Raw genomic sequence first — 27665 nt, forward strand, 5'->3', positions numbered from 1 at the left:
CTTAGTATACAACAAGTCCTAAATAAGGTTTTTTTCTTTTCTTTTAGTTCCCTTGGCAGTAAAGACCCACCAAGTCCCTTCAAAAATTCTTTTTAAAAAATTACTAAATAAGATCCGAAGCCAAAAATCTCTCTGGACTATTAAATCCATGTCTGAGGATGAAAGTGAAGTGATTACAACTGTTAGTGAAACAGAGAGTAAAGCACCAACAGTCGAATCAGGAACAACTTTTGGCGAAGAGAGAACATTATCCTCTGTGCAGGAACAAGGTGGTTCTCTCCAAGAGTCTCATAACACACAGACCCTTTTTGAGTTGTTAAAAAATACGTTCATTCCTGAAAAATCAAAGAATGGTGGTCAAAAGGAAGAAAATGCTTAAAGCTCATAGTGCTGTTACTTCAAAGGCAGTAAATGTTAAAAACCTTGATTAACCTTCTTCCAGACACTTTAACATAGCAGTATTATGTATATATGATTGACCCTTGAACAAAATGAGTTTGAACTACATAGGTCCAATTATAGGCAGGATTTTCTGCATAAATAGAAGATTTTTGGAGCTTGTGACAATTTGAAAAAAACAGAGAAACTGCATAGCCTAGAATTACAGAAAAAATTAAAAAGTAAGGTATTTTAAGAGTATCATATGTAATACATATAAGATACGAAATATGTATTAATCAACTGACATTGTCATTGGTAAGGCTCCTAGCCAGCCATAGGCTATTAGTTTTTGTTTTTGTTTTTTAAAGATTTTTATTTATTTACTCATGAGAAACAGAGGCAGAGACACAGGCAGAGGGAGAAGCAGGCTCCTCACAGGGAGCCCGATGTGGGACTCGATCCCAGAACCCTGGATCACGCCCTGAACCAAAGACAGACGCTCAACCGCTGAGCCACCCAGGCATCCCACCATAGGCTATTAGTAGTTAAGTGTCTGGGGAGTTAAAAGTCGTAAGTGGGGGGTTTGGCTTCTAACTGACATTTTCCAAGGGTCAGCTATATAAAGTCCAATGTAACTGAGGAACCAAAATTAACCAGCTTTTGTTTATTTTTTGTGCTATAGTGAGCATCCATTTAGCAGTAAACCTACATCTTTATTTCCTTAAGAACAACTTTTAAAAGAATTACGGAATCAAAGAATAGGAACATGTTAACAGCTTTTGAATACATTGTATTATTTGTTTCTTTCACAATACCACCAGATATTTGGTTTCTTTGTTACTCTTAAAGAAGGTCTTTTTGGGTAGACAAAAAAGCTGTTAAACAAATTTCCAGAAGTTATAAAGGTCAAGGCAGAACATTATCTGGAGGTACAGACTAACAAATGAGTTGTGATGACATAATTCCTCTTTGATTTTTCTTTTTAGAGTTTTGTTCTCTGTATTTTTTTTTAAATGTGATTGGACTTGTATGGAAGTATTTTGCTACCAGGCTTCTGAAAGAAGTGACTTACAGTCTGTGTCCAGTTTCTGGACTCTATCCTAAGTACAACAGGAAACCTTCTGGAACTAATTTCTTCACTTGACCTCTTGACACCACCCTCAGTTTTCCTGACTTAATGGCTCCTCCTTCATGATTTCCTTTGCTGCTATTGTCATCTCTACAACCACTAGTCATTGTACCCTGAGCTTGTTTCTCAGATCTTTTTACTCTCCCTAGTTAAATGCTCATGTCATGACTTTACATTACCATCTTTATTTTGATGACCTCAGGTGTTTATAGTCTTGACCTATTTGAACTCCACTCATTTAGATTTCTATTTGACACCTTCCCTTGTAGTTACATCTTAAACTTTTCCAAAAGTGGACTCTTAATATCCCTCCCCTCCCCTACTTTTCCCACATCCTTCCACATTTCAGCAAGTGGTAATAACGTTCTCTTGCTCAAGTCAAAAAGCTTGTCATTTTAGTTCCCCTTTTTTATATCCAACATCCAAATCATCACAAATCATGTTGGCCTCACCCTTAAAACCTATCCACATTCCAACTAATTCTCAACACCTACCATCCTAGCTTAAGCTACGTTTCTTGTCCAGTGTAGACCCTTGCAGTAACCTCCTGACTGGTCTGTCTTCAGATTTTTTTTTTTTAAGATTTTATTTATTTATTCATGAGAGACACACACACACACACACACACAGAGAGAGACATAGGCAGAGGGAGTAGCAGGCTCCATGCAGGGAGCCTGACATGGGACTGGATCCTGGCTCCCCAGGATCACAACCTGGGCCGAAGGTGGCGCTAAACTGCTGAGCCAACCAGGGCTGCCCCTATCTTCAGATTTTGCACCTCCTTGCTGCAGTCTAATCCCAGAGTCATCCTATTAAAGCACAAATAACCTCATGTCATTCCTCTGGGGGAAGCCCTCTGACAACTACCCAATTCATTTGGTTAAAACCAAAGTGCTTATGGGGCATCAAAGCCTTATATAATCTGTGCCCACACACACTGCCTCCCACCATTTCTTTCAACTTCCGTTTCCCTAACTTCATTTTGATTTTTTTTTTTTTTAAGATTTTATTTATTTGAGAGAAAGCATATATAAGTGAGGACACAAGCCGAGGGAGAGGGAACAGCAGGCTCCCCACTGAGCAGGGAGTCCCAATGCAGGGCTAGCAGAGCTTGATCTCAGGACCTTGAGGTCATGACCTGAGTCAAGGCAGCCATTTAACTGACTGAACCATCCGGTTGCCTCTCTGACTTCATTTTCAACCACACCTTCCTCCCAAACCACTCTCCATAGGCACTGGCTTCCTGGGTATTCCTCAAACATAGTAAACGTGACTTACATGATTTTACAAATTGCTGGTCTTTCTGGCTGGAATGCTCTTGCATATTTCTATGCAGTACTCCCACTTCCTTCAGATACTTGCTGAGACTTAGCTTTCTAAGCAAAGCCTTCTCTATTCACTCTGTATAAAATGGCAAGTTTCTGCACTCCCCTTCTCCCATACCCCTCACTCCCCATCCCTTTTACCCTTATTTTTCTCCATTGCTCTTAACGTCCACTCCTTCCATAGCTCTTACCAGCATCTCCTGGACCGTAAATTTACTTTCTTGGCTTATTTGCTTCTTGTCTTGACACTCGACACTGTATATCCTCTAATTCCAGTATAACTGCCATTGAAGTTAGGAATTAGGCTTTGTTCATTGCTGTATCCCTAGGGCCTGGACCAGTGCTTTATACATAACAGATGCTCAGTTAGTATTTGTTGGATTGAGTAGCTTAAAACAAGAGAGGCAAGTTAGGAACTCAGATGTAAATATGATATTTAAAGCCATGAGCATAGAAGAACTCTTAGGGGGAAGAATTTGGTGAGAGAGGGCTTATGAGACCATTTGAAAGACTCCAGTATAGAAGATGACTAAAGAAGGAGCAGACAGCAAAGGCAGTATAAAAGGAGTGGCCAACAAAGTAGGAGAGAATATGGTTTCAGAATTCAGTAAAACAAGGCTCTTTCATTGTCAATCCATAACCAAGTCTTTTTTTTTTTTTAAGTCTGTATGAATAGGCTTTCTCCAGCTTCATCTTGCTTCATTCATTCTCTCCCTTCTCTGGCCACACCTCATACTCATTCCTGTGCATCCCCACATTCTTTACCTGGCTGATTCCTCCTTGACTTTCAGATGTCTGCCTAAATGTCATTTCCTGAAACAAATCTCACCTGAGCCCTTAGTCTAATTCAGATTCTCCTGTGATACTCTACTGTGTAATCCTTTATTTCTTTTATATAGCACTTAGCAGTTTCTTGTTTTGTAATTTTTTCTTAAGATGATTATTTAATGTTTCTGTCATCCCACTTGCCCTGTAAAACATCCTTTTAGGGCTTTTTAAAATTTGCCGGTGTATCCCCGGTGTGTACCACATAAGTAGAATAAGTGAGTGAGTGAGTGAATGCTTGATGCAGAGTTCCTGACTACCCTGATACGATCCAAGAAACTGTTGAAACAGTTATCTCAGAAATAAGAAAAATCCTTATATCCTAAAATGGTAGGGATGCATTGCCAGTCCTTAAGCTTCTCTTTTTGAACTTAGGTACCTTGTTCATTCTATTCCTCTGTGCTTTTCCCTTGTGTTTGAAACTATCAGTAAACCTTTTTAATCAATTCTTCATTTTTTTCCTTTTGGTTCACAATTTTAGTCTCCCATCTGTCTTCTTAAATTAGGCTTAAGTTTAATGGATAAGTATGTGGTCATCTGGAACATGACTGGATCTTAACTACATGACTGGATCTTAACTAAATATGACAGATGGACCAAAATTGAATTGTTAATCTGAATGCAGGTTTTTGTTGCTTTGTTCAGATTTAAGGTTACAGTGATAATATGTTTATAATAATGTATCCATTACAGTTGCTGAAAGTGATACTTTAACAGTTGATTCTGGACCACTTACTAGTGAAGAGAAACCACTTTCATTGGATACAGACTCTGAAAGGGAACGAGGTATTTCTTTTTTATCACATTTTTAAATTAAGCTTGCTTACCTTAACATTTTTTTCCTAATAAAATTACATTTGTGATAAATGAGTAAAGAGAATTATGGCAGTGTCAGAATTCTAAATTATTTAATTTTTGATTTGGGAATTCTCTTAGAAATAAAGGAAGTTCAGCCTATCCCAGCTGTAGCTCAGAGTTCAATTCTACTTCATCCTCAAGAAGAAGCAGTCAGGATTAGAATGGCAGCAAGGCAAAAACAGGTAATCTGAAATTCTTATTTTTAGAGATTTCTTTCTACTAGGTTCTATAATTTTGTTTGATCAATGAAATTTGTCTTACTGTCTGGCTACTTTTGGTACTACTTATTCTGTCTTGTCTTACGCATTCAGCTGATAGAGAATACTTCATCTTTGCTTACACTATTCATTTGATCCTTACTGCATTTTGTTTTGTATTTAATACATTTGTTAAAGACAGACGGTCTTTTCGAAAATTCTGTTTACGTAGGTTCTGGTGCAATGCTTTATACATACTAAGGGCTCAATAAATATTTGGTGAAATCAGCTAGACTTTATAACCTCAAAAGCTTTTTATTTTTTTTTAATAGTATTTCAGAAGAAAAATTATTGATTCAGCCTCCTTAACTGTAATTATGGTCTGCTTTAATACCAGACTTTTTTTTTTTTTTTTTTTAACACAGATTACCTTGAAAGAGGTTAATTGCTACTAAGCCAGTCGATTTATAGTCCTAGTTTTTATGAAAAAACAGCTCGGGAGTAAGAATTCTATAGACCAGTATTTCTTCTCAGATAAGTTGTTTTCTAATCCGTATTCTAAAGTAGTATTATCCAATAGAGCTTTCACTGGTTACGGAATGTTCCATATTTATGTCCAGTATGGTACCTGCTAGCTGCATGGGCTATTGAATACTTGAAATATGACTAGTGCAACTGAGTGACTGAGTTTTCAGTTTTATTTAATTCATTTGAATTTTAATAGTCACATGCAGCTAGTGACTATTAACAGTGTAATTCTAGAGATAATACAGAGCTGTAAATGGTCTAAGTTCAGTGACTCCTAGGAGTAAGGCAAAGTAAGGAAGTTGCAGACAAGAACTCAGCTGTAGCCACTCTTGCTTGATTAGAAATAGGTAAAATACCAGATTGAGACATTTTTTTATTTTAAAAACAAGATCGTTCTTCATTATCTCTTGTAGAAGTGTTCCTCTTAATAAAACTTCTATACATTCTTTGGTCTACTTACTCAGTAAATATTTATGTGTTGTTATGTATGTTCTAGGGATTGTACTAGGTGCTGGATTTAGCACATAACCAGTCAGACTCGATCCTGTCCTCACGAAACTTGGAGCTTTTCTGACATGTTCTAATACTTGGTTGGATCTGTGTGTGTGTGTGTGTGTGTGTGTGTGTGTGTGTGTGTGTAATACTAGAGTTTATGTGTCATCCCTGTGCCATTGTCTTCCCGTCAGTTTCACACCTGACAGAAGATGCAGAATGTCGCTCATGTATTATTTGGCCTCTAGATAACTGCACCCCTTGATGGGTATTCCTAAGAAGTCAAAATATTTGTAAGGCCTTGAGAGTAAATTTATTCAGTCAATTTTTCTTACTGAGAACTCTGTAAAATTAAAGATGAGAGCATAGGACTTGGCTGAGCATCATCTGCTGCTTCTCTGGAGGTGGGGGTCTTCAGTGCTGAGCAAGGTTTCACTGTGCTCTCACAAGAAGCAGTGTTTGTTTTCTCCTTCCCCTTCTGCCCCTTTTTCTCCTTTCCCCTTTTCCCATCTCACCCTCTTCCTCTGGTAGTGGCAATAACATAAAACATTACTACCTCCTTCTCGGATAACTGGCATTCTTGGTGAGGAGATCTGTTTCTTTTCAATGTTATACATAAAAACTTTTCTTTGTATTTTACTGATAATAGAGTGGTAGTACTTTTTTTTACTTAGATAATGGAAATAGAAGAGCAGAAGCAAAAGCAGTTGGAGTTACTTGAACAGATTGAACAACAGAAGTTACGATTAGAAACTGATTGCTTCAGGGCTCAGCTGGAAGAAGAAAAAAGGAGAATGCAACAGACTGGGGTAGGATACAGAAAAATCTCATCCCTACATAGATTGTCGGGGGATACGAAAATATGAGCAGTCATAGCGTTCAGGAAAGTAAAATGTATTTCTAATTTTTCTTTGGTAATTTTTTTCTGTATGTGTGTATCTGTATAGATACACTGTAACACTGTGTATCTGTATAGATAGATATAGGTATATGTATATACCTTATATGTATATATAAGCTTATACAAATCTAATGGCTTTCATCTTTCAGTTTCTGGAGGGTGCCAGTGTATGTGACTGATTTATATGTCATGTGTATGTTGAGCTCTTTGACCTGGCACTAAAGGAGAATGGTAGATCACTTCATTTCTTTTTCTTTTTTTCTTTTTTTTTTTTTTTTAAGATTATTTATTTATTTATTCATGAGAGACACAGGCAGAGGGAGAAGCAGGTTCCATGCAGGGACCTTACGTGGGACTCAATCCCAGATCTCCAGGATCACGCCCCGGGCTGAAGGCGGCACTAAACCGCTGAGCCACCGGGGCTGCCTGATCACTTCATTTCTGAATAATGGAAGTACCAGTCTTTCTTGTAAAAAAAATAAAGCTATACAAAAGTTTATAATTATAGAACTTCAGTTTGCACAAAATACTTTAGTACTTGTTTCTGGATTTGCCTTTTAATTAGTAGCTTTGTCTTTTAGGTTGGTATTGCTCCAGGACCATGCGCTATAAATTCTGATGAAGAGAATCATAGGCAGATGATTCGTAACTATCAACATCAGCTTTTACAACAAAACAGGTAATTGCTAGGATATAATTTATATGTGATACAGAGTGTGACTGCATCTTCCAGAAATCACTATGAATGTTGTTCCTTTTGCATCATGATAATGGCCAGTCCTAAATTGCTGTTTGTTAATTTTAATGCATAGACACTTGAGAATATAGGGCATTTTTTCCATCAAGAAAGAATAATAGTTTTTTTTTATGTTTGTTTTTGGTAGGTTTCATAGACAATCTGTTGAAACAGCCAGGAAACGATTACTCGAATATCAGACAATGTTAAAAGGAAAGTACCCATCCGTGTTAGCTACTTCATCAATAACTGATTCTCTTATATCAGTATTACCACGGAAACCTGAAAGACCCACTGTTACATCAGAGCATTGGGATCAAGATCAGAGACCCAAGTTGAGTCCTAATAAATATCAACCTATACCATCCTCACAGATCTCCGAATTAGAACCAGATTATTTTCAGGTTCCAAGACAGAGTCTCTTTCCACAAAGACAGGCAGAAACAACAACAGACACATTAATCACTTCAGATGTTTTAGCCAAGCAGTCTTTGGAATCACAGGAACAGCCTAAGCAAAGTACCGTTTCTATAAGTCATTCTGTATTCAGCCAAATGCAGGATAAGTCCCTGCCATCTTCAGAGAGTATTATAGCCCAGCAGGGTAATTTGAAGGCTCTCCAAGAACAGTTAGACCTACAAAAGGAAGTTCTTCAGTCAAGACTGGAAGCCCAGGAACAATTGCTTTTGTACAAACAGAAAGAACTGGAAGGACAGACTGGCCTCTCTATATCCCTTCCAGTAAGATCTCTGGATTCATTTGCTACACTGCCTTCTGCCAGAGCTGAATCAGGGAGAATCCAGGCATCTTCTCCAACCAGGGGTGATACTGCAGTTCCCGCAGGCCATCTTGGGGTCCCACAACTTCCAGATAGGCTTTTGAGTTTTTCACAGCCGGTCTTATCACAGCAAGATAATTTTACATTTCTCCAAGGACAGTTAAATACTCAGAGGGATAGCCTTCAGGCTAGGCGAGAAGCCCAGGAAGTACTACATGTACATAAACAGAGTGAACTGGGTAGAAGAATAGGGTCTGGACAGACTGAACCCCCTTCTCTCCCTTCTCAGGTAGCTCAGCACCTATTTACTTCACTACATTCTGCTGGCACTCATTCTGGAAAGATCCAGGAGCAGTATTCATCCGAGAGTGAGAAGGGACTTCTCTCAAGCCAGTCTGAAAACCAAAAATCTCAGGACGGGTCTTTGAGTTTCCTACAGCACTTCCTACCTTTGCATGATAGTTTGAAGTTGCTCCAAGAACAGCTGACTACACAGAAGGATGCTCTTCAGGCTAGGCATGAACCCAAGACAGAATTGCTTTTGCATAGACAAAGGGATTTTGGAAACGGTAAGTCTGGACAGAGGAGTTCGTTATTTTCACCAGTGGTTGCTCAGCGTTTAGTTGCTTCACAAACTCCTGCTAAAACTGAGCCTAGAAGAATTCAGAACTTTTATTTATCTGAAAAGGAGAGTGTTACTCCCTCCAGTTATCCAGTAACCCCGGCATTTCAGAATGTTTCTCATAGTTTTCCACAGCATAACCTGCCACAGCAAGAAAATTTGACACTTCAAGAACAGTCACACACGCAGAGGGTAATGCTTGGTGAACAAGAAACTCAGGAATTTGTACACAAACAACAACATGAATTAGAAAAAATAATTTCTCCTGAACAGACTGACACCTCTTTATCCCTGTCCCAGGTAGCTGAGTCTGAAAGATGCCAGGAATTTATGTCAGTCAACAGTGATGGTACAGTTCCCTTAAGCCATTTAAAGATCCTGAGATTTCAGGAAAGACTTCTGGGATTTTCACCACATACTCGACCTCTACAAGATAGCTTGGAGGGACACCAAGAATGGCCAGACGGAGTGAAGGCGGCCCTTCATGTTAGCCAGAACACCCAAGGATATATATCTTCGGAACAAACTGACTCCTCATTCGGACCCCAGTTAGGACAGCCTTCATTTACTTCGTTCCCTTCTGCTGAACCTGGTACAACACAGGAACCTCTTTCAACAGAGAGTGATAGTAAAAGCCATCTTCAGGTCCCACAGTTGCAGGATAGGCTTTTGAGGTTATCCCAACTTATCCAGCCTCAACAAGACAATTTGAAGGCACTTGGAGAAAGATTAGCTACACAGAGAGAAGCTATCATTCAATCTAGACAAGAAGCTCAGGAGGAATTACTTTTGCACAAATGGAAGGAAGGAATATCTCCTGAGCAGGTTGGCACCTCTTCCTTCCTACCCTCAGTTGTACAGCATTCATTTGCTTCATTACGTCTTAGTGAATCTGGAAGAATCCAAGAACCTTGTTCAACTAAGAGTGATAATACAGCTTCCTCAAGACATTCTGAGATACCAAGATTACCTGATAGAGGTTTATCACAGCCTGTTTTACCTCAAAGAGATTACCTGATTGCACTCCAACAAGAACACTTGGATCCAAAAGAAAATGCCCTTCTGTGTGGTAAGAATACCCAAAAAGAATTGGTTTTGCCCAGCCAATATAAATTTGAGGAAGAGTTACCTTCTGAGCATTTTATCCAACCTCACCATGATGATTTGAAGGTACTTCAGCAGCAGTTAGAGATACAGAGGAAAACTATTCGATCTAGACAGGAAGTCCAAGAAGAATTAATTATGCAAAGACTAAGTCAATTGGAGAAAAGGGTATCATCTGAGCCGACTGGCTCTTCATCATTATCCCAGGTAGCACTGCCTGTTGCTGACTCTGAAAGAATCCAAAAGCCTCTTGCAGCCAGAAGTAACAATACTGTTCCCTCGAGTCATCCTGAGACCCCAATATCCCAGAATAGACTATCGAGTTTATCACAGACTGTTCTGCCTCAGCAAGATATTTTGACAGCACAATTGGATTTGCAGAGGGAAGTGATACAGTCTAATGAGAAGAGTGGGGAAGAACTGCTGTCAGACAGACAAACACAGTTGACTGAAAGTGAATCTTCTGAGCATCCTATTCCCTCTTTGTTCTTACCCATGGAAAGAGACCATTCATTTATTCCACTGCCTTTTGCTGAAGTTAAATCTAAAAACAATTGTGAATTGTATTCATCTAAGAGTGAACATGCAGCTCCCTCAAGCAATTCTGGGATCCCCAAATTACAAGATAGACTCCTGTGTCTTTCACAACCTGTCTTAACTCAGCAAGATAATATAGAACTTCAGAAGCAGTTGGATCTACAGAAGAAAGTTCTGCAGTATAGCCAGAAAGCCCAAGAAGAATTGCTTGTACAGAGACAAGCAGCACTACAGCAGCAGATACAGAAACATCAAGAGACTTTGAAAGAGTTCTTTAAATCCAGTCAGGTATGTGTTAAATTTAAATACCTAAGAATTAAATAATGGAGGTAACATGACTCAGACAAACTAGATGTTTGTTTTTTTAATATTGAGACTAAGTGGTTTGACCTTAACTGCTTTAATTTTCTACCTTAAATAATGGAAATTAAAATATAAAAATTGGTCTGCCTTACCTTGTGTTTATAAGGTTAATACTTGCTTGAAGCTCAACTGATTTTGAGCAGTAGTTTGACATAGCCAAATGCAAACACCATCGAAAACGTAGATTGTCAAGGCACCTGGGTGGCTCAGTCCATGAAGTGTCTTCCTTTGGCTCAAGTCATGATCCCAGGGACCTGGGGTTGAGCCCCAAAATCGGCTCTCTGCTCAGCAGGGTAGCCTGCTTGTGCATACTCTCTCTCTCCCTCCCTCCCTCTCTCTCTCTCTCTCTCTCTCTCATAAATAAAATCTTAAAAAAAAAAAAACCCACATTATCATTTGAAGTTTTATTATAAGGGGTTGTGAGCTTACCATACCGTAAAATGAAATTGCAAATGACTAGTTAGCAGAATTTCTTTTATGCAAATAGCACATCTTGTGCTTTCTGTTACCACTTGCTTGACGTTTGTATTTGAATCAAAATTAGTCCCATCTTTTTCCTTAAGTAACAGTATCACCCACCTTTTCTGAACAACTGGCATGATTTTAGACTGATGGGCAGTTAGACCTGCTGTTTGTTACTGAATTGATAAGAAGACTCTGGCTCAGTCACATTGACATTCATGGTTTCATTGTAGGGGAGAGGCATATATTCTCCTGAATATGAATGTGTCCATTTTATTTTAAAAGGCCCACTTCCTAAATCTCTGATTTAGTCTAAATAAAATTCTGTAAATCCTTTGGCTTTCAAGAGAAGCTTGAGTTGAACTCAGAGAACTTAAGTTCTAGGGATTTCCTGGTCTTTTTATGGAAAAGTAATGGGGAAAGAAAAGCCGGGGGAAACGGGGTGTACCCAAGTGTAATGTCTTACCAGAAGATACAGTGGAGGCTAAGTTTTCAAGTTTAATTCCTGTGAAAGGTTATACTTTTCAATGGAAGTATCACTTTCAGTATTAGAAGCATTTCTCATTTTTTAATCTCTACAGTTGTAATAGTGTGATTGATGGAACTGTTTATTTGGTTGAGGTTCTAATTTAAGAAGAGCAATACACATCTAATGAATTCTTCACATGATCCTTGTCCTATGCCATCCCCACCCTTAATTGTCCACTTTTTCAGATAAGTAAGCCCACAGTCGAAAATGACATAGAAACTCAGAAGCTCAGAGAGTGGCTTCCTCAACTCCAAGACTTAGCAGAAGGTGATCAGGGAAGCATTAGTCCTGCAAGTAGGAGCAACTCTGGTGATAATCAGCTGCTTTCAGGAGAGAGTGGTGCCAAGCAGAGTGGTAAGATAATTGCATACTATTGTAACTATCCTGATTATTTTTTGCTTTCGCCTCCCACAACTTGCTGCCTGAGGAAAGTTTGTAGTATGTTAACAGATTTGTACTATGCCTAACTTTGTCACTGACTTGATAGGCGAGCTTCTGGACAAAGAACTGGGCAGGAGATCCTCAAAGCCCCCTGTAGCAAAAGTTAAATGTGGATTGGACTTGAACCAACATGAACTTAGTGCTATACCAGAGGTAGAATCACCAGCAAGTGGCAGAACTTCTGTACTAGGTAATATATGGTTTGATAAAATAGGATTTTTTAATAGTTTGTAACTTTTCTACATTTTTTTCACGATGTTAAATTTTTTGTCTTGAAGAAACAGGCTGTGAGTATTCAGGAAAGAAAAAAATGGTTTACATGAATAGTATTTAAACTTTGGACTTAAATGTGACATTAGGTAACTAGTTTCTCATAAATAGTAAAAACCTGTTTCCTGTAGACAAAAGTTCTTCAGTATCCTCTGCTTCTGACACTTTTGCTTCCCTCTACTTCCTTTCATATCTGCTTCCTAAACCTGTTTCTTGGGGCACCTGGGTGGCTCAGTAGGTTAAGCATCTGCCTGGAGTCCCAGGATCCAGCCCCATGTCAGGCTCTCTGCTCAGCAAGGAGCCTGCTTCTCCTACACTCTCTGTAGGCCGCCTATCTGCCCTCCCCAACCATGTTCACATACACACACACACTCTCTCTCTCTCTAATAAATAAAATATTTACAAATAAACCTGTTTCTTTAGGAGGAACTTTGTATTTTGTTTCCTGCTTTTCAACTTGAATACCTTCACTGCTCTTGTATCTTTTATAGGATGATTATGCTTTAAGGATAGCTATAAGCAGGAATATTTCTTCTCTGTACTTCTCCCTGAATGTACTTATCTAGGAAAATTCTTCCCTGCAATCTTTAGTAAATATCTCCATTTGAATTTCATAATTATTTTTAGGTTTCAGACTCAAGTAAATCATCAAATTTATCAAAGCAATTTTTTTAAAGATTTTATGTATTTATTCATGAGAGATACAGAGAGAGAGAGAGAGATAGGCAGAGACACAGGCAGGGGGAGAAGCAGGATCCATGCAGGAGCCCGACATGGGACTTGATCCCAGGTCTCCAGGATCAGGCCCTGGGCTGAAGGCGGCACTAAACCATTGAGCCACCTGGGCTGCCCCAAAGCAAATGTTTTTAAGGGGGAGAATTAGTTTTGTCACTAGAAAGGTATCTAGAAGTGTATTATTAACAGCTGCTTTGGTCTTTCACCATAAAATATTGTGCCTTTGTTTCTGACTGAAAAAATTAAGAAAGGTAGATTCAGAGTAACTCTTAAGAATCAGTCCCCTTTCTTATCTTACGGAGTTTATAATAATTTTATTTATTACTCAGCTTTGATAGCTTTTCTCCTATTTTGCATTTTTTGGCAAACCACAGCTGTATGGGAATTAGTCCTTTCCCTGCTTTAGAATATGCGTTGGGAAATTCTCAGCATTGATTCCTATGATTTATCGAATCATGTTTGAGATTGCAAAAATGTCATCTTGTCTAAAAGGAAAAGCTATATATTCGCTCACCGCCACCACTTTATCCTTGAGCCTTTTTTCAGGGACAAACAATTACATGTAAATCTTGACATTCCCCTTGTCTTTCTCTCTCTGACACCCCATAAAAATCACCAATTCTAAGTTCTCCTTGTTCAGTTCTGGCATCTGCTTGTTGCCACTCCTACCCATTAATGCAGGCTATCATTTCTCTCTCGAGTGGCTACTATAGCTTCCCAAGTCTTCCTGCTTCTAGTCTAGCTGTACTCTAATTTCTCCATGGTACATTCAGAGTAATCTCCCTAATCTCCTTTGCATCTCCCTGTTTGAGACTCTTCATTGGTGTTCTCTTTGATTCGAGGAATAAGTCTGCATTAAGTCTCAGTCTCCGGCTTCACCTTCCAGGCCTTTCATGATCTTAAGAGCGAGGTTCAGTGTCCCTTTTCTGGTGAACATGGCCTGAATGATCAAGTGTCCCTCTCATGAGCCTTTGGAGCTTTTATCCTAGCCCTTATCACACATTGGGTAAAACTTTTAGTCAAAATATTACAGGCAAGTAGTTTTAAAAGACAAACAGTGCTAAAAGGTTATTCCTGCCCCTCCCCACCCATTACCCCTGAACCTTACCAGCCACTTTTCAGTCTTTTATGTGTTTCTTATATTTACCGTAGTGCTTGGCAATGAGTTTTAAAAAATAAAGTTAAATTACCCTCGTGCTAATGTGTAATTATTTTTCACTGCTAAAAAAAATTAGTGTACTATAATACTCTTTCTGTTTTATAAAACTTCTTTTCTATAGTAAATTCTCTCCTTTTTTTATTAGCTTAAAGTTTCTGTTGGATGTTTTCTCACACTAATACTTCTATCACATACCTCTAATAGAAGGTGAGATCACACCAGTTTCTCTGAAACATCTTCCCGTTAAAATTGGGGGACCTATGTCAGTTCTTGGGGAGGTGAAAAAGTCTTTATATATTAAAGCACAGGTATACATAAAAAGATAAACAGTATATCTGTGGTTATTAAAATTTCATAGAGGTAGGAGGCATTTAGACCAAAAATAATGGCTACAGACTTCTTAGGCAGCCATGTTGAAAGGCACTGATCTGTGGCTGGGTGGAGCCTGGTGGCCCAGTCAGTTAAAGCATCTGCCTTCAGCTCAGGTCATGATCCCAGGGTGCTGGGTTGGAGCTCTCTGTTGGGCTCCCTGCTCAGTGGGGAGTCTGCTTCTTGTTCTCCCTCTGCCCTTCCCCCTGCTCATTTTCTCTCCTCTCTCTCAAATAAGTAAAATCTTAAAAAAAAAAAAAGACACGGATCTATATTGATCCTCCCATTTTCTTCTCTAGTTTCTTTTGTTTTTGGTTTTTATTCTGGAAGAATTTCCTCAATTTTTTTCTAACTTATGCATTTTCAATTTGACTATCAAATTGTGTTTTCTAAAAGCTTACTCTTTTCCTGTTTTGGGATTTTTTTTTTTTCTTTTTCTTTTTCATAGCATCCTGCTGTTGTCTCACAGATACAACATATTACCTACCCTAAATATATATTTATATTGTTTGGGTTCCTTTATTTCTCCATTTGTCTGAATTCTTTTGTTCCTTTTTTGTTTCCCATTTTTAAGGAGCATTTCTCTAATGTCTTGCATATTTGAGTGGGATGCTAAAGGTGAATTAGAAATTCTGTAAAGGGCAGGACCTGTTTCCTGCTGAATTTCATTAGGAAAGGGGGTTTCTCATTGGGTACCCTCCATTTCGTATCTGGGATTCTTTTCCTTGAGTCAGTTCACAGTTTAGTTTCTTTAAGAAAAGATCCTCCCAAGCTTGATCCAAGTCTGGCTGTTGCTATGTTGAGGTGCAGACTTGAGAACCCCTGATTTCCTTATGGCATTTTCACTTCCTCCCACCCTTGCTTCCTTTCAGTTCCAAGCCCCCTATTTTCAGAGTGTATTAGGTTCCATTTCTCCAGAGAATAAATAAACCTTTAGTATCCTGTAGGGATGATGTTGAGGGACAGGGACCTTTGGAGATGGGATGGATGTGTTCCACGTACGTATTTCTAAACATTCTCCCTGTTTTCAATTCCCTGTTGCGCACTTTCCTTATGTAATACCTGGTATTTGAATTGCCAAGTTTTTCTGCATTAGCTTCTGTTTTCAATTCCCTGTTGCGCACTTTCCTTATGTAATACCTGGTATTTGAATTGCCAAGTTTTTCTGCATTAGCTTCTGTTTTCAATTCCCTGTTGCGCACTTTCCTTATGTAATACCTGGTATTTGAATTGCCAAGTTTTTCTGATTAGCTTCTGGGGTATCTTCCACTCTCTGGTTTCCTTACTTGTTATTGTTTTTGTATCAAAGTATACCATTCAGAGAGGTGCACAAATCCTAAGTGTTCTATTTCAGTGATTACCACTATAATAGCCATCCCCATGTTGCCACCACTCGGGTCAAGAACTAAAACCTTAGAGAACTCCACAGACATGTCCTCCTAATTCCTGTCTCTCCATTCTCTCAGGATAAACCTCTACCTTGATTTCTTATACCACAGATTAGCTCTGGCTATTTTTTACTTTATTGTGTGAACACATTATACCTTACAGTACTATTAATGGTTAGTGAATTCTCCAGGCATTTTTTTCCTGTGCTTGGTCAATACTGAAGTATTATTTGGTGTTGGAAGTGGGACTATCATTAAAAAGTTAGTAAAATCAAAATGAAATAATTTAAAGGCCTGAGTGAAAGATAAGTGGTTATTATTTTTCTTGCTACATAGATTTTTACCTGTGATCTAAATTGCTATTTTCATTTGAACTAACTCTAGAAACATAAGTGAAAATCTAATGAGTCCATCTTTTCTTCCTCCCAGATAAACCAGATTTTTATCAAGACAGGGACCCCCTCAGGGTCTCAATAAGCCGAGAACAAAGTTTCTTTGACAGCCCACTGGACTGTGCTGCATTTGGTTGTCTTTACCCAATTGCCCAGGAGAACATCTGTGGTGATGACCCCAATGAAGCAGGTGAGAGAAATAGGAAGTAGAACTGCTGTGTGCAAGGAGATGTAGACAAAAGATATTTATTATAGTGTAATTTGTAATAAGAAATGGTGAATAACTCTAGTGATGGTTGGTAATAGAATCATTATAGTATATCTATACTGTGTAGTCCTTTGTTGTTTTTAAATGAAGGGGGTAAAACTGTCTTTATGCATTGAGAATTGTCTGGAATGATAATCACCAAAGGTACAGTACCTTTGTTGGAGTCTGGATTTCACTTTCTCGTTCATATGTTCATGTATTATAGGTTTTTTTGTTTTGGAGTTTTGTTTTGTTTGTTTGTTTTTCCAAAAAGCATGTATTTCTTTACACAAATAGTAGAATGAGGTAAGTGAAGACTAGTAATTTATTTAGAGACTAGTAATTTGGTTTTAAATTATTTTACTAAATAAATGCTAGTAGGAAGTATAGGAGGGTATGAGGTTTTTAGTTGGCAACCTCTACAAATTTTATATTTAATCTATTTGTAACAGTCCATATTTAATACTACTAAATATTATCTTTAAAATATTCTGTGGCATTCTAAATGGCATGCTTTGTGTTTAAAATATTTGGAAAAGAGTTATAAGGGAAAATATGTTAAATCACTTAATCCTGCCTCCCAAGCACAACCAGTATTAATTTTTTAATCTCTTTGAATTTCTGCATGTGTAAAACTGTTTTATATGTGTAATATTGCTTACCCTACAAAGCGTAGTTCTAGTTCATACTGCCGCATTAGTTCCAAGGTATCTTAAGTAGTTATCTTTTCTAACCAGAGTTTTTTATTTTAGCTGTCACTATAGTTCAATAGAATGAGAGATGAGAGAGCCAACATTTTAAAATAAAACTGTTAACTTTCTTTTAGATTTAGCCAATGAATACCTTTATTTCCTTTTTACTCTACCTGTCATTGTCTACTAGCCAAAGGGGATAGGAACATACCTATAGTTGAACAAAGCTGAGTGTTCTGACTTGTTGCAGTGAGGTAGAATGCTTGGGACAGGGAGCTCTGAAGTGTCTTGGTACAGGTATTAGAAGATTTGGGCTTGTATTAGGTGATTTGGGGGAGGCTTCAAGGAGGTGGGGCATTGCTTATGAGTAATGGAACAGGGGCAGTTCCATTACTGGAATTATCCAGGAGATAGGAATAACGGAGTGAACTTTATGAAAGCTATAACTGGTAAAGAAGCAGCCATTACTCTTACCAAAAAAGGCAAGAAAAACACCAAAGTGCAATAAGTGGTTGGTTATGAATGGTAGGAAAAGAAGGAATTTTCCTTCTTTCTAACTTTTGGTGCTTTCTGAAATCCTAATGAGTACATACTGCTTTTATTATAAATTATCATTCTTTGGGTGCCTGGGTGGTACAGTCAGTTAAGCATTCAACTCTTGGGGCAGCCCAGGTGGCTAGTGGTTTAGCACTGCCTTTAGCCCAGGGCGTGATCCTGGAGTCCCAGGATCGAGTCCGAGGTCAGGCTCCCTACATGGAGCCTGCTTCTCCCTCTGCCTGTATCTCTGCCTCTCTCTCTCAACCTCTGTGTGTGTGTGTGTGTGTGTGTGTGTGTGTGTGTGTGTGTGTGTTTGTCTCTCATGAATAAATAAATAAAATCTTTAAAATATATATATATAAAATAAAAAATAAAGCATTCAACTCTTGGTTTGGGCTCAGGTCATGATTTTGGGGTCATGGGATCAAGCCCTGCATTGGACTCCCTGCTTGGAATTCTCTCTCACTTTCTCTTTCTCTCAAATAAATAATCTTTTTTGAAAATTATTATCCTTAATTATATTTGACATATTAAAAATATATAAAAATTAAACTTTCTGTCTCAGTTCAGGCCAGGATAAGGAGATGCTTGGTCATTTTTGTGATAATACTCATCGTTTTGTCTACAATCAGACATGAGTACTGGTAGCCTGATTTCCATCTTGATCCATCATGGTCACAAAATAACCTTTTAGGTATTGGTATTCTGTGAAATTTTCATGTTTAATGGGAGAACACCAAGGACAGGTCAGCTCCTAGCTCTCAGGCTGCTTTTCTCTTTCTTATAATCATCCCTACATTCATATTATCTCTGTATTTAAAAGGAGGGTATCAGCTTTATTACTTCTCTGTTCCCTTCCTTCCTCTTTATTCAGGTCCTCATTACCTCACCTTGATTTCTTAGTAGCTTTATAAAGGTGGTATCACTAAATTCAAGCTCTGTACCCTTTGCTTTTGTAGGAAGGCAGGAAATGGTGCTTTGCTTCTGAAGGAAAGCAGGAAATTCTTCAATATCATAGGAAGATGGCTGTTCAAGGCTTTGCTTTCATGACACTGCTTCCCCTTTTCAGTAATCTCATACTGGTGATACTTGTTTCTCCTTCAGCAACCTCTCCACTGAATTCTGCAACGTTTTAAATAACTCTGACCTTATTCCTTTCTCATTTTTATTTTTCACCTCTTACTCTACCCAAATCCTCCCCCTGGGAGGGTATCTGTTACAGATAACAGTATAGTTATGATTATGCATTGATAAACCCCAGATTAGCTTCTTATCTCCCAACTAGCTTTTGGAATGAACTGCCTAAGAAAAAATAACTACTGTAAAATTGCACCTTATCTTAGTTTCTTTACTGAAAATTTTAGCATGTATAGAAGAAACCAAGTAACAGTTTATTGGTTATATCAGGTCAGAATAATATATTTTTAATGAAAAGAAGATAGTAAAAAAAAAAAGTGTTTAAAAACAAGTTGTACTTATTATAATATTCAGTATTACTTTTATTTCTGCCTCATTATCCATAATATAGATATTATTTTATAAATACAGGTACATGATGTGTGTGTCCTGGGTTATCTTTGAAAAAAACATTTCTTACAAAAACATTTAAAAAACATACTTCTAATGTGTGTGATATCTCTTAATAAAGTCATGGTGATAATGAGACATGTGTTTTTAGTTTATATGTTTGGTGGCACAGTTTTAATTTTATTCTGTCTCAGAGCCACAGATAACTATACACTTTGACCAGCTTTCTTTCTCATAAATGTTGGCTCTTGGAGTAAGGGAAAAATTAACTCAGATACCTGAATTAGTATTAAGTGAGACAAAATAATTTTTATATATTGTGGTTTTTGGTCTTTTTTTATATGCATTTTTCTCAACTTTGAGATCATATTGTATTAATAGAATATTCTTGCTTCACTTAATAGCAAAAGCATTTCCCATCATACTGGTAATTTTCTATTTGTAGAGTAATAAGTACAGTTTTTCCAGGAAAAAGCATATTGTGCTGACTAGGACATTTTAATGAATAATAAAATGAATGTTTTTGTTTCTTTTTTGGTCTAGGATAAGGCAATTCTACAAAGCAAAATATGAAAGAAAATAGAAATGATACCCTCTGGTGCTAGGAATTTGACTTTTAATAATCTAAACTCTTCCCCCCTCCCTCCAATTTCAGTCAAGGTCAAGGAGACTGTGGCTGAGAATCATGCTGTATTAAGTTATGCTGTGGAGGAAGAACATACATATCTGAGTCCAGCCGTGAAGCCAGATAATGTTAGTAGTGTCTTAATGCGTACTCCATGGTTAGAGCTGTTTGGTTTCATGTTTTAGTTTATAGAAGTTGTGAAATATTGAAGTCTGTGTTCTCTGAGATCTGCTCTTATTGAAGTGGATCAGTGATGAAAATAGCCAAATCTGAGCATCAGAAGACCTTCCAGTCTACCTGATGCATGATCTCTCTAGTTCTGAGAAGCAAAAGTAATTTAGAACAATAAGGGCTTATGTCCGGAGGTGTGTATGTGCGTACGTACGTGCGTGCGTGCGTGCGTGTGTGTGTGTGTGTGTGTGTGTGTGTTTAAAGGTGACCGTGTATAACTGAGGACTTGATGAATGAGATTGGGGGGTGGGGAGGGAATCTGTGTATAGATTTCTGAGCAATGATGAAAAGGTTTTACTACTGATCTTTACAACTATGAAGGTTTCTACACTTGATCTGAGCTCAGAGTTAATCATTACTAACGTCGCTGATTTGGGTTTTTTCTAGCTATTACTTTCTACATTGTGGTGTAACGTTCCTCTTCATTTTTAGGCTGAAACAGAAGAGATTTATCATGAGCCATTATTGTCAATAACTATTTCTACTGGAAGCTTTTTAAGTTATGAGAACACAGATCTGAGCCTTACAGATCCAGGTAATAACATCAGCATGCTTGTAAATAAATTGAAAGGCCAGCATCAGCTGAGGTCAATACAGTGGTGAGCAAACACTGAGAGCTTGTCACAGTATGCTGAAAAGTTGTTTCTTTAAATCTCAGAAATAAACTGTTCATGCCTGAGAGAATAGTGGACAATATGATACTCCGTAAACATGACTGGACGTCACAGGCCTGTAGACCCACAGGGATGCTCTGTGGATCTCCAGCGACATTTTGAAAATTATCTGCTATTGTCACCTTTTCCCATTCAGTGGGAATCTTTCTGAGCAGATTTCTTAGTTCCTCTGATCTCTCATCAGTGTATCTTGGCTCTGCCTCTCTGCCATTGTGTCTCTAAGGAACCTTGTGCCCAGCCATTAAGTATTTTCATTAAACTGAATTTTTAGGGTCATTTTCAGAGCATGTGGACCACAGGGAACAAGAATCTGCCACTGGTAAAGAAAAGGAAACCAATATTTTAAGTTCTGTAGTTCCCTCATCACAAGTTATTTATCAACGGCAGGACTCTGGAGAAGTTCATCAACCTGTGCTGCCTGCATTGGAAAAATTTACATCTGGTAAGACACACATGCAGCAGATGATGGACAAGCACATAAATGAAGCAACTTTGATGACTGAAAAAACAGACCTGTGGGCTAAAATTATTTTGAACAGTACTTTTGTATAACTTTCCATCCTTTTAGTTCTAAAGAGTGTTTGAGCTTCGTGTTTTTATGGACTGTTGCAGCAATTATGACATAGAAAGTGGAAGACAGTTGAGGGCATTTGTGAGAGAGGGGATCTGGAACCAATTAGACTGTACCTGTAGAACCTGTAGAAGAGATGAGAAAATCTTCCTCTACCAGTGCAAACTTAACTCTGACAACCAAGGCAGTATTGCCAATAGAGAATAAGAGTTCACAGGTCAGACCTTGAGGCCCTAGTTTGATCATTGATTAGCTGTGAGACCATGGGCAGGTTACTTACTCCATCTTCTGTTAAAAGGGGGGTGTTGGAGATTAAATGAGATAATACACATGAAGCACAATTCCTGGCCCATTATAACGTCCTATACAGTGAACTTTTCTTCTTTTTTTCTCCTCTGAAATCATTGATCCTAAAATGAAATAAGTAAGAATAACAAAGCTTATAGCAAAGCAGTGATCATATGGCTTCTTCTAATTAATCTCATAAGACTTTGGAGCTAGTAAAAATGGAAACTTTGTCAAAGGTTTTGGTCACTGAGAGCAGCCTCATTTTTTGTATGTGGGGTGTAATGATAGGACTTAATTGAAAGGATCTGCTGGCAGTGAAAATATAGAAGTAATTTTGTTAAATTGCAGTTACCTAAAATTAAATTTTTTCTTTTTTTCTCAAAATTACAACAGTTGACCTTGACTTTCCAGAATTGGAACACACTTTTCCAAATTTGCATCGTCAGCTATTTAAACCCTTAGAACCACATCCAGATTTTGACATATCATCATCATACTCTGGGATTTCTCAAGACAGCAGAGACTTTTACCAGGTATATTAACGTAGATGCTTCATTGCTGTGAATTTCCAAAAATACTTTATCTTTCCTTCTGTTAGAACAGAACAATGGTTCTTAACCTTCACTGCTGATTAGAATCATGTGGAAAGCTTTTAAAACTCCAAATGTCCAGGCTGTGCCCACGCTGTGCCCAGCTGTACCCAGGCCAGTTAAATCAGAGTCTTGGGCAGTCCGAGAAGGTTTAGCACCGCCTTCAGCCCAGGGTGTGATGCTGGAGACCCAAGATCGAGTCCCACGTTGGGCTCCCTGCATGGAGCTTGCTTCTCCCTCTGCCTCTCTCTCTCTCTCTGTCTCTAACGAATAAATAAATAAAATCTTAAAAAAAAAAAAAAATCAAAGTCTCTAGGAGTGCCTAGGTTATCAGGAATTTATTTTAAGCTCCCCAAGCAATTCTAATGTGGAACCAAGATTGAAAACCAGCTGTACTAGAATTTTATCCTATAAGCCATATCTCTAGCGGCTTACAGGCTCATTGTATCTCCGTATACAAGGAGTATAATCCATAAAAGGCTTGAGAACATTTTTATTATTATTAATTTTATGAAATTTAAAGCCTCTTCCTGTGTCAGGCAGCTGATATTCAAACCTGGGTCTTTCTGCTTCCATAGCCTAACATCTCAGGCTGTCATACATAATAGTTCCCACTTTTCAAAAATGATCTCCTCATATTCTAAACTATCTGATTAATTTGCAGTTTGTTTTCTAAATAATAAAATCTATCTATCTATATCTATATATTTTTAAAGATTTATTTGAGAGAGAGCAGGAGCCCAAGGGAAGGGGCAGAGGGAAAGGCATTCCTTGCTGAGCAATGAGTCTGATGCCTTGATCGCAGGACCCCAGGATCATGACCTGAGCTGAAGGTAGACACTTAACCAAATGAGCCACCCACACCCCTAAATAATTTTTTTAAGTCTCTTTCATATTAACTGAAATGGAAGAATTGGGTTTAAATAGCAAATTATTGTGAAAGTTATATGGTTATTAAGGTATCATAGGAACAGGATTATTGACTCAATTGATAATACATAATCCATATTCTCTATTGTTTTTCCATCAGAACTCAGATTCTTCATGTGAAAGCCACTGTGCTGTTCTATCATCCAAAAGTACTGTTTCCTTCACAGCACTGAGGAGAACCAGCCTAAATTCTTCTAATATAAGCTTGAACCAGCAGCCTGATCCTCACTTGGCTCATGCTGCAGCTCAGATTTTTGCTGCAGAAAATACTGAGGGTATGATTAAGTTTATAATCTATTTTCCTTGGAAATTGTGCCTAGCAGCTCCTGGTGTGTCTCTGCTCCTGTCCTCACCCATCTCCAGTGTTATAACTTCTGTTTCTCTGTGTATTCATCTCAATAACAGAAATAATAATGCTGTTTGCATCTTACAGTTCTGAACTTGATAAAATAAAAAGCAAAAGTGCTGCCTCTTGTTACTCAACTTCCTTACCTCAACCCTTATGGTTAAGTTTTAAGTATCCTTCTAAAACTTCTTGTACAAATTTTATATATACACACATATATGTACATAATTTTTCGAAACATGTACATTTTAGTTTAAGTCTATTAAAATCAAAGTTCTTAGGGAAGAATCCTCATCATATCTAATAACCATATTTTCTTTATTAGACTAGGAGAAGATACATGGTGGAAGCGGTAGTTATTTGAAAATCACTGTGCCCATCCTCTTAGTTTTTTATTCATGTATACATACATCAGCTTTCACTCCTCAAATTGTAGGAAGTAATCTTATTTCATTACTTGCAATTTAGTCAACTATCAGAGATTTTATCTGTATCCAGATTTCACATCCTGTAATTATGATTATTTCTTGCAGGATCTGAACAATCTTTTCAACAGCTTCTGCCAGAATTTTCTTCACAGGAGGGGAGTCAGCATGCTGATCTACCAGTTATTTTTAGCATTGAAGCAAGAGATTCTTCCCAAGGCATGGAAAATCACTACTCTGAAATAATGCAAAATAAGAAAAAAAGTGTTCATTTCCAGCCTTCTGTAGGAAATGTGCAGAATTCAGTCTTCAGTTCCTCTGATGAAGTTAATGTATTTCTTCCCTTAAGTCAACAGCATAGCACTCCATGTGGGTCTACCTCTAGTGAGTGCTCAATAAAAACCCAACCAGAAGGCAGAAAAGAAAGACTGGGTTTTGAAGAACTATCAGAAAGAGGGATTGATACAATGTTAGAAAGTCAGGGATTCAGTGGGAGCAAAAATGAAACCCATGAGGTTTTAAATATAAAATCACATGTGGAAGAAATTGATTCTCCCTACAGAACAGTGGAGATGGGAACTTCAGTCCAGGCACCATATTCTATTCAGAATGAAAAATATTTTGAGAACTCAACTGAGGCAGAAACTCCAAAAATCAAAAATCTTTCTCAAGTAGCACAATCAGAGCTTGCTTTAAGTTCTGGATCACTACAGAGCTCTATTCCAGTGTGGGTAAGTGAAATCTGTTGTATGTAAATAAATTCATTTCCAAGAAAGACCTTTGAAACAAAATTCAAGGGAAGTAATAAAGCAACTTGTTAACACTCCTGAGACACTCTTGTAATCATTGGGAATCTCCAACAAAAGGTCTGCTCCCAGTTGACACATCCATCTTCAAGCAGCTTGGCCTGTGCTTCAGCCTCTTTGTACTGCATTGGATTACTGTGCTTGGTTTCAACTAGTCGCCTGAATATGCTTTTTACCTTCTAGTATTGTTTGCCCTTCCACAGATAAACAGAGGATAGAAATTATATTGAGACCAACAAGAGTGACCTCTAGGCCACAGAGGTGGCCTTTTTGCAGTTTTTGTTTAGTAATTAAATTCCCTCTAAAAATGTAGTTTGCAGCAGTGGCCTCTGTGTGGCTGCAGCCCACCAGCTACTGCTCTCATTAGATAGGTTACCCTCACAGGTTCTGCAGAGCCCCACCAATCTGCATTTGTAGTATCTGCATAGCCCTACAGTAAGCATTTGGGCTTATAATAGTTATTCATACAATTAATCATTGCACCTATCCCCAAAGTCTTAATTAAAGGGGAGTGGGGGAGGCACCACCTTGGTCTTCACAGAGACCTTCCTCTGTAACCTGTATTTTTACATTTCTAATGTCTTAAGGCTGTTTTTGGATACGGTTTCCTTTTGAATTTTATTGCACAGGAGACAGAGTCTGGCCATGGTATAATGGAAGAACCAGAGCTTACATTAGTAAGCACCAGTGATATCAGTATTGCGGAAATGGATTTTGCAAACTTAACTCTTGAAGAAAAGGAAGGAAATGAGGCAAAAAGCAATTCTCAGGTAAATTTTATAGCTCCCTTTAATATGAACACACCTTATTTATACAGCAACCTATAGCTGAGAATAAGAAAACAAGTTTTTTCCACATGGCGTTTTTTACATTCTTGCTTGCAGACAGTATCTTTCCCTTATTAGGTGCAAATGCAATCAACTACAAAGTGAACAGGAAAAGGGACAGGCTCTTAAACTGCCCAATAGCACTGTTCTGTGCCACTTAATAATAGTCCTAAAGACATTTATCTTATGATGCTATAGACCTCATCTCATTAGAACTTGGAAGTGTAGGGACTCCTGAATGGATTCAATAAAAGATGAATTTGTTCCAAAAATGTTCTAAGGCAGCAGAGCTCTGGAAGATAGGTTAAGGACCAGAGGGAGATACAGAAGGAGTGCTATTACCTGAAAAATTGAGGATGTTATTTCAAGTTACAAAGCTTTCTAACACTAAAATAGTTTTTAAGTTCTGTTAGATGCAGGTTCCTTATACTTTTCCCACTGTAAGCAAACCATTCCTGGCAGGCTCATCTCATTTCTTAGAAGGTAGTCCTTGAAAGGAATTCTCCAGGAAACTGAATTCTAATTAGTAAGGATTCTGGGTTGTAATAGATGAATCTACTGATTACAGACCTGCAGCTGGGAACTAAAAAAGTTCAAGTCATCACCCAACTATTTGTCTATTAATTTTCCCTCTTACAGAGAAGTCCCTGTGGCAGGACTTGATGCTGGATTAGAAAGAAGAGAATTCACACCTAGTACTTATTTCCACGATAAGTAGAGCAGAATAGCTTTTGGCTAGAGTAGGCTGCTCAGGTAAAGCATCTTAATAATAAAGCCATTTATTAAAAACTTTGCCAGAAAACTCAGTTCTGCAGTTTAGATGTAAGAAACCACACAAAGCAGTGAAGGCAGCAGAACAGGAGCTAAAGTCTGTTGGACATGGGATTAAGAGTAGGCACTCATCTTTCTACCTCCCCCTAAGACCTCATCTTGGTCTACCAAAGGGAACCAGGGGTTCGAAACTATTAAAGGTCTAGAACATATGCTTGTGATTCTGTTCAATGAGGTGAACAGCGCTAAATTCATCTACCATTTTTTTTGCAATTAGGTGAGTACAGCAACCTCAGATTACCCAGACTTATCAGAACACCACGTGGAAGAGCCAGTAATCCTGTGTGCAGGTATGCCTTTGGGAGTTTGAGATGCTTAGTGTTAACAGAGGGGCCAGCGGGAGTTCCCTATTCAGCTCCAGTGTCCACGTTGCCCAATCTTTTTTTAAAACAGAAACCCCTCCAAACATCACAGCTCTTCCTGGGAGCTTACAAGAAGCATTTTTAAAGAGGAAAAAACTATTTATGGAGAGATCCTCCCAGAGACAGAAAGAAATAAAGAATAAATTTTGTGTTTCTGAAAAGTCTCAAATCAAAACAGTTAAGGAGAAACCTATAGGTATGTTCCACACCACCTGCATCAGTTCTCTCATAAGAGAATGTAGCATTGCAATGTTTGCCAAGTCCCTTGTTCTCTGCTCAGGCTCAGCTGTGAGTCGCCTGAAGGGTATGAATAAGATGAAGGTTAGAGTGTCACTTCCTGAAGACAGAAAGAATGCACAAGCCCTCATGCATCAAAGAGCCCTAAGGTAGAGGTGTGTGTGTGTGTATGAATAGTAATTTACATTCCTAAGGTGTGTGTACTAAATTGTGTGAACTTTTTACAGATTATACAGTCAGCTAGCTGAAGTCAAACAGCAAAGGGAAGAGAAAGCAAAGCAAGATGCATATGCCCAAAACAGAGCAAGGGCAAAAGAATTTCATAAGGTGAGCTAGGTCCTCTACAGGTATTTTTCCACATCTAGGGTATACTGCAGCTGTTAACTGCATTTTATTTT

The 27665-nt window shown here is 38.1% G+C and overlaps 1 protein-coding gene and 2 non-coding genes across 17 annotated transcripts in view; all 3 read left to right on the forward strand.

Annotated features, from left to right (window-relative positions):
• CEP295 (centrosomal protein 295) overlaps positions 1 to 27665 on the forward strand; it is a 53927-nt gene that overhangs the window by 26105 nt on the left and 157 nt on the right. For 4 of the 15 annotated variants that reach the window (XM_041730599.1, XM_041730601.1, XM_041730603.1 and 1 more), the window contains 19 exons: positions 48 to 269; positions 4354 to 4446; positions 4597 to 4700; positions 6410 to 6544; positions 7218 to 7315; positions 7521 to 10701; positions 11953 to 12121; positions 12255 to 12398; positions 16559 to 16711; positions 20180 to 20277; positions 20813 to 20915; positions 21326 to 21496; positions 22307 to 22446; positions 23534 to 23708; positions 24313 to 24935; positions 25640 to 25780; positions 26886 to 26958; positions 27062 to 27416; positions 27495 to 27594. In XM_041730599.1, the coding sequence (XP_041586533.1) occupies positions 48 to 269; positions 4354 to 4446; positions 4597 to 4700; positions 6410 to 6544; positions 7218 to 7315; positions 7521 to 10701; positions 11953 to 12121; positions 12255 to 12398; positions 16559 to 16711; positions 20180 to 20277; positions 20813 to 20915; positions 21326 to 21496; positions 22307 to 22446; positions 23534 to 23708; positions 24313 to 24935; positions 25640 to 25780; positions 26886 to 26958; positions 27062 to 27416; positions 27495 to 27594 (6278 nt within the window). Of the gene's footprint in view, positions 1 to 47; positions 270 to 4353; positions 4447 to 4596; positions 4701 to 6409; positions 6545 to 7217; positions 7316 to 7520; positions 10702 to 11952; positions 12122 to 12254; positions 12399 to 16558; positions 16712 to 20179; positions 20278 to 20812; positions 20916 to 21325; positions 21497 to 22306; positions 22447 to 23533; positions 23709 to 24312; positions 24936 to 25639; positions 25781 to 26885; positions 26959 to 27061; positions 27595 to 27665 lie in introns of those variants that run through there. The other 11 variants (XM_041730600.1, XR_005983957.1, XR_005983956.1 and 8 more) reach the window with 11 other exon arrangements.
• On the forward strand, positions 20395 to 20474 carry LOC121476690. Its single transcript, XR_005983986.1, has one exon. It is a non-coding gene; the product is annotated as a small nucleolar RNA U2-19 (small nucleolar RNA).
• Positions 20656 to 20725, forward strand: LOC121476689. Its single transcript, XR_005983985.1, has one exon. It is a non-coding gene; the product is annotated as a small nucleolar RNA U2-30 (small nucleolar RNA).

This window comes from Vulpes lagopus, chromosome 15, assembly GCF_018345385.1.
Source record: "Vulpes lagopus strain Blue_001 chromosome 15, ASM1834538v1, whole genome shotgun sequence".
Lineage (NCBI taxonomy): Eukaryota > Metazoa > Chordata > Mammalia > Carnivora > Canidae > Vulpes > Vulpes lagopus.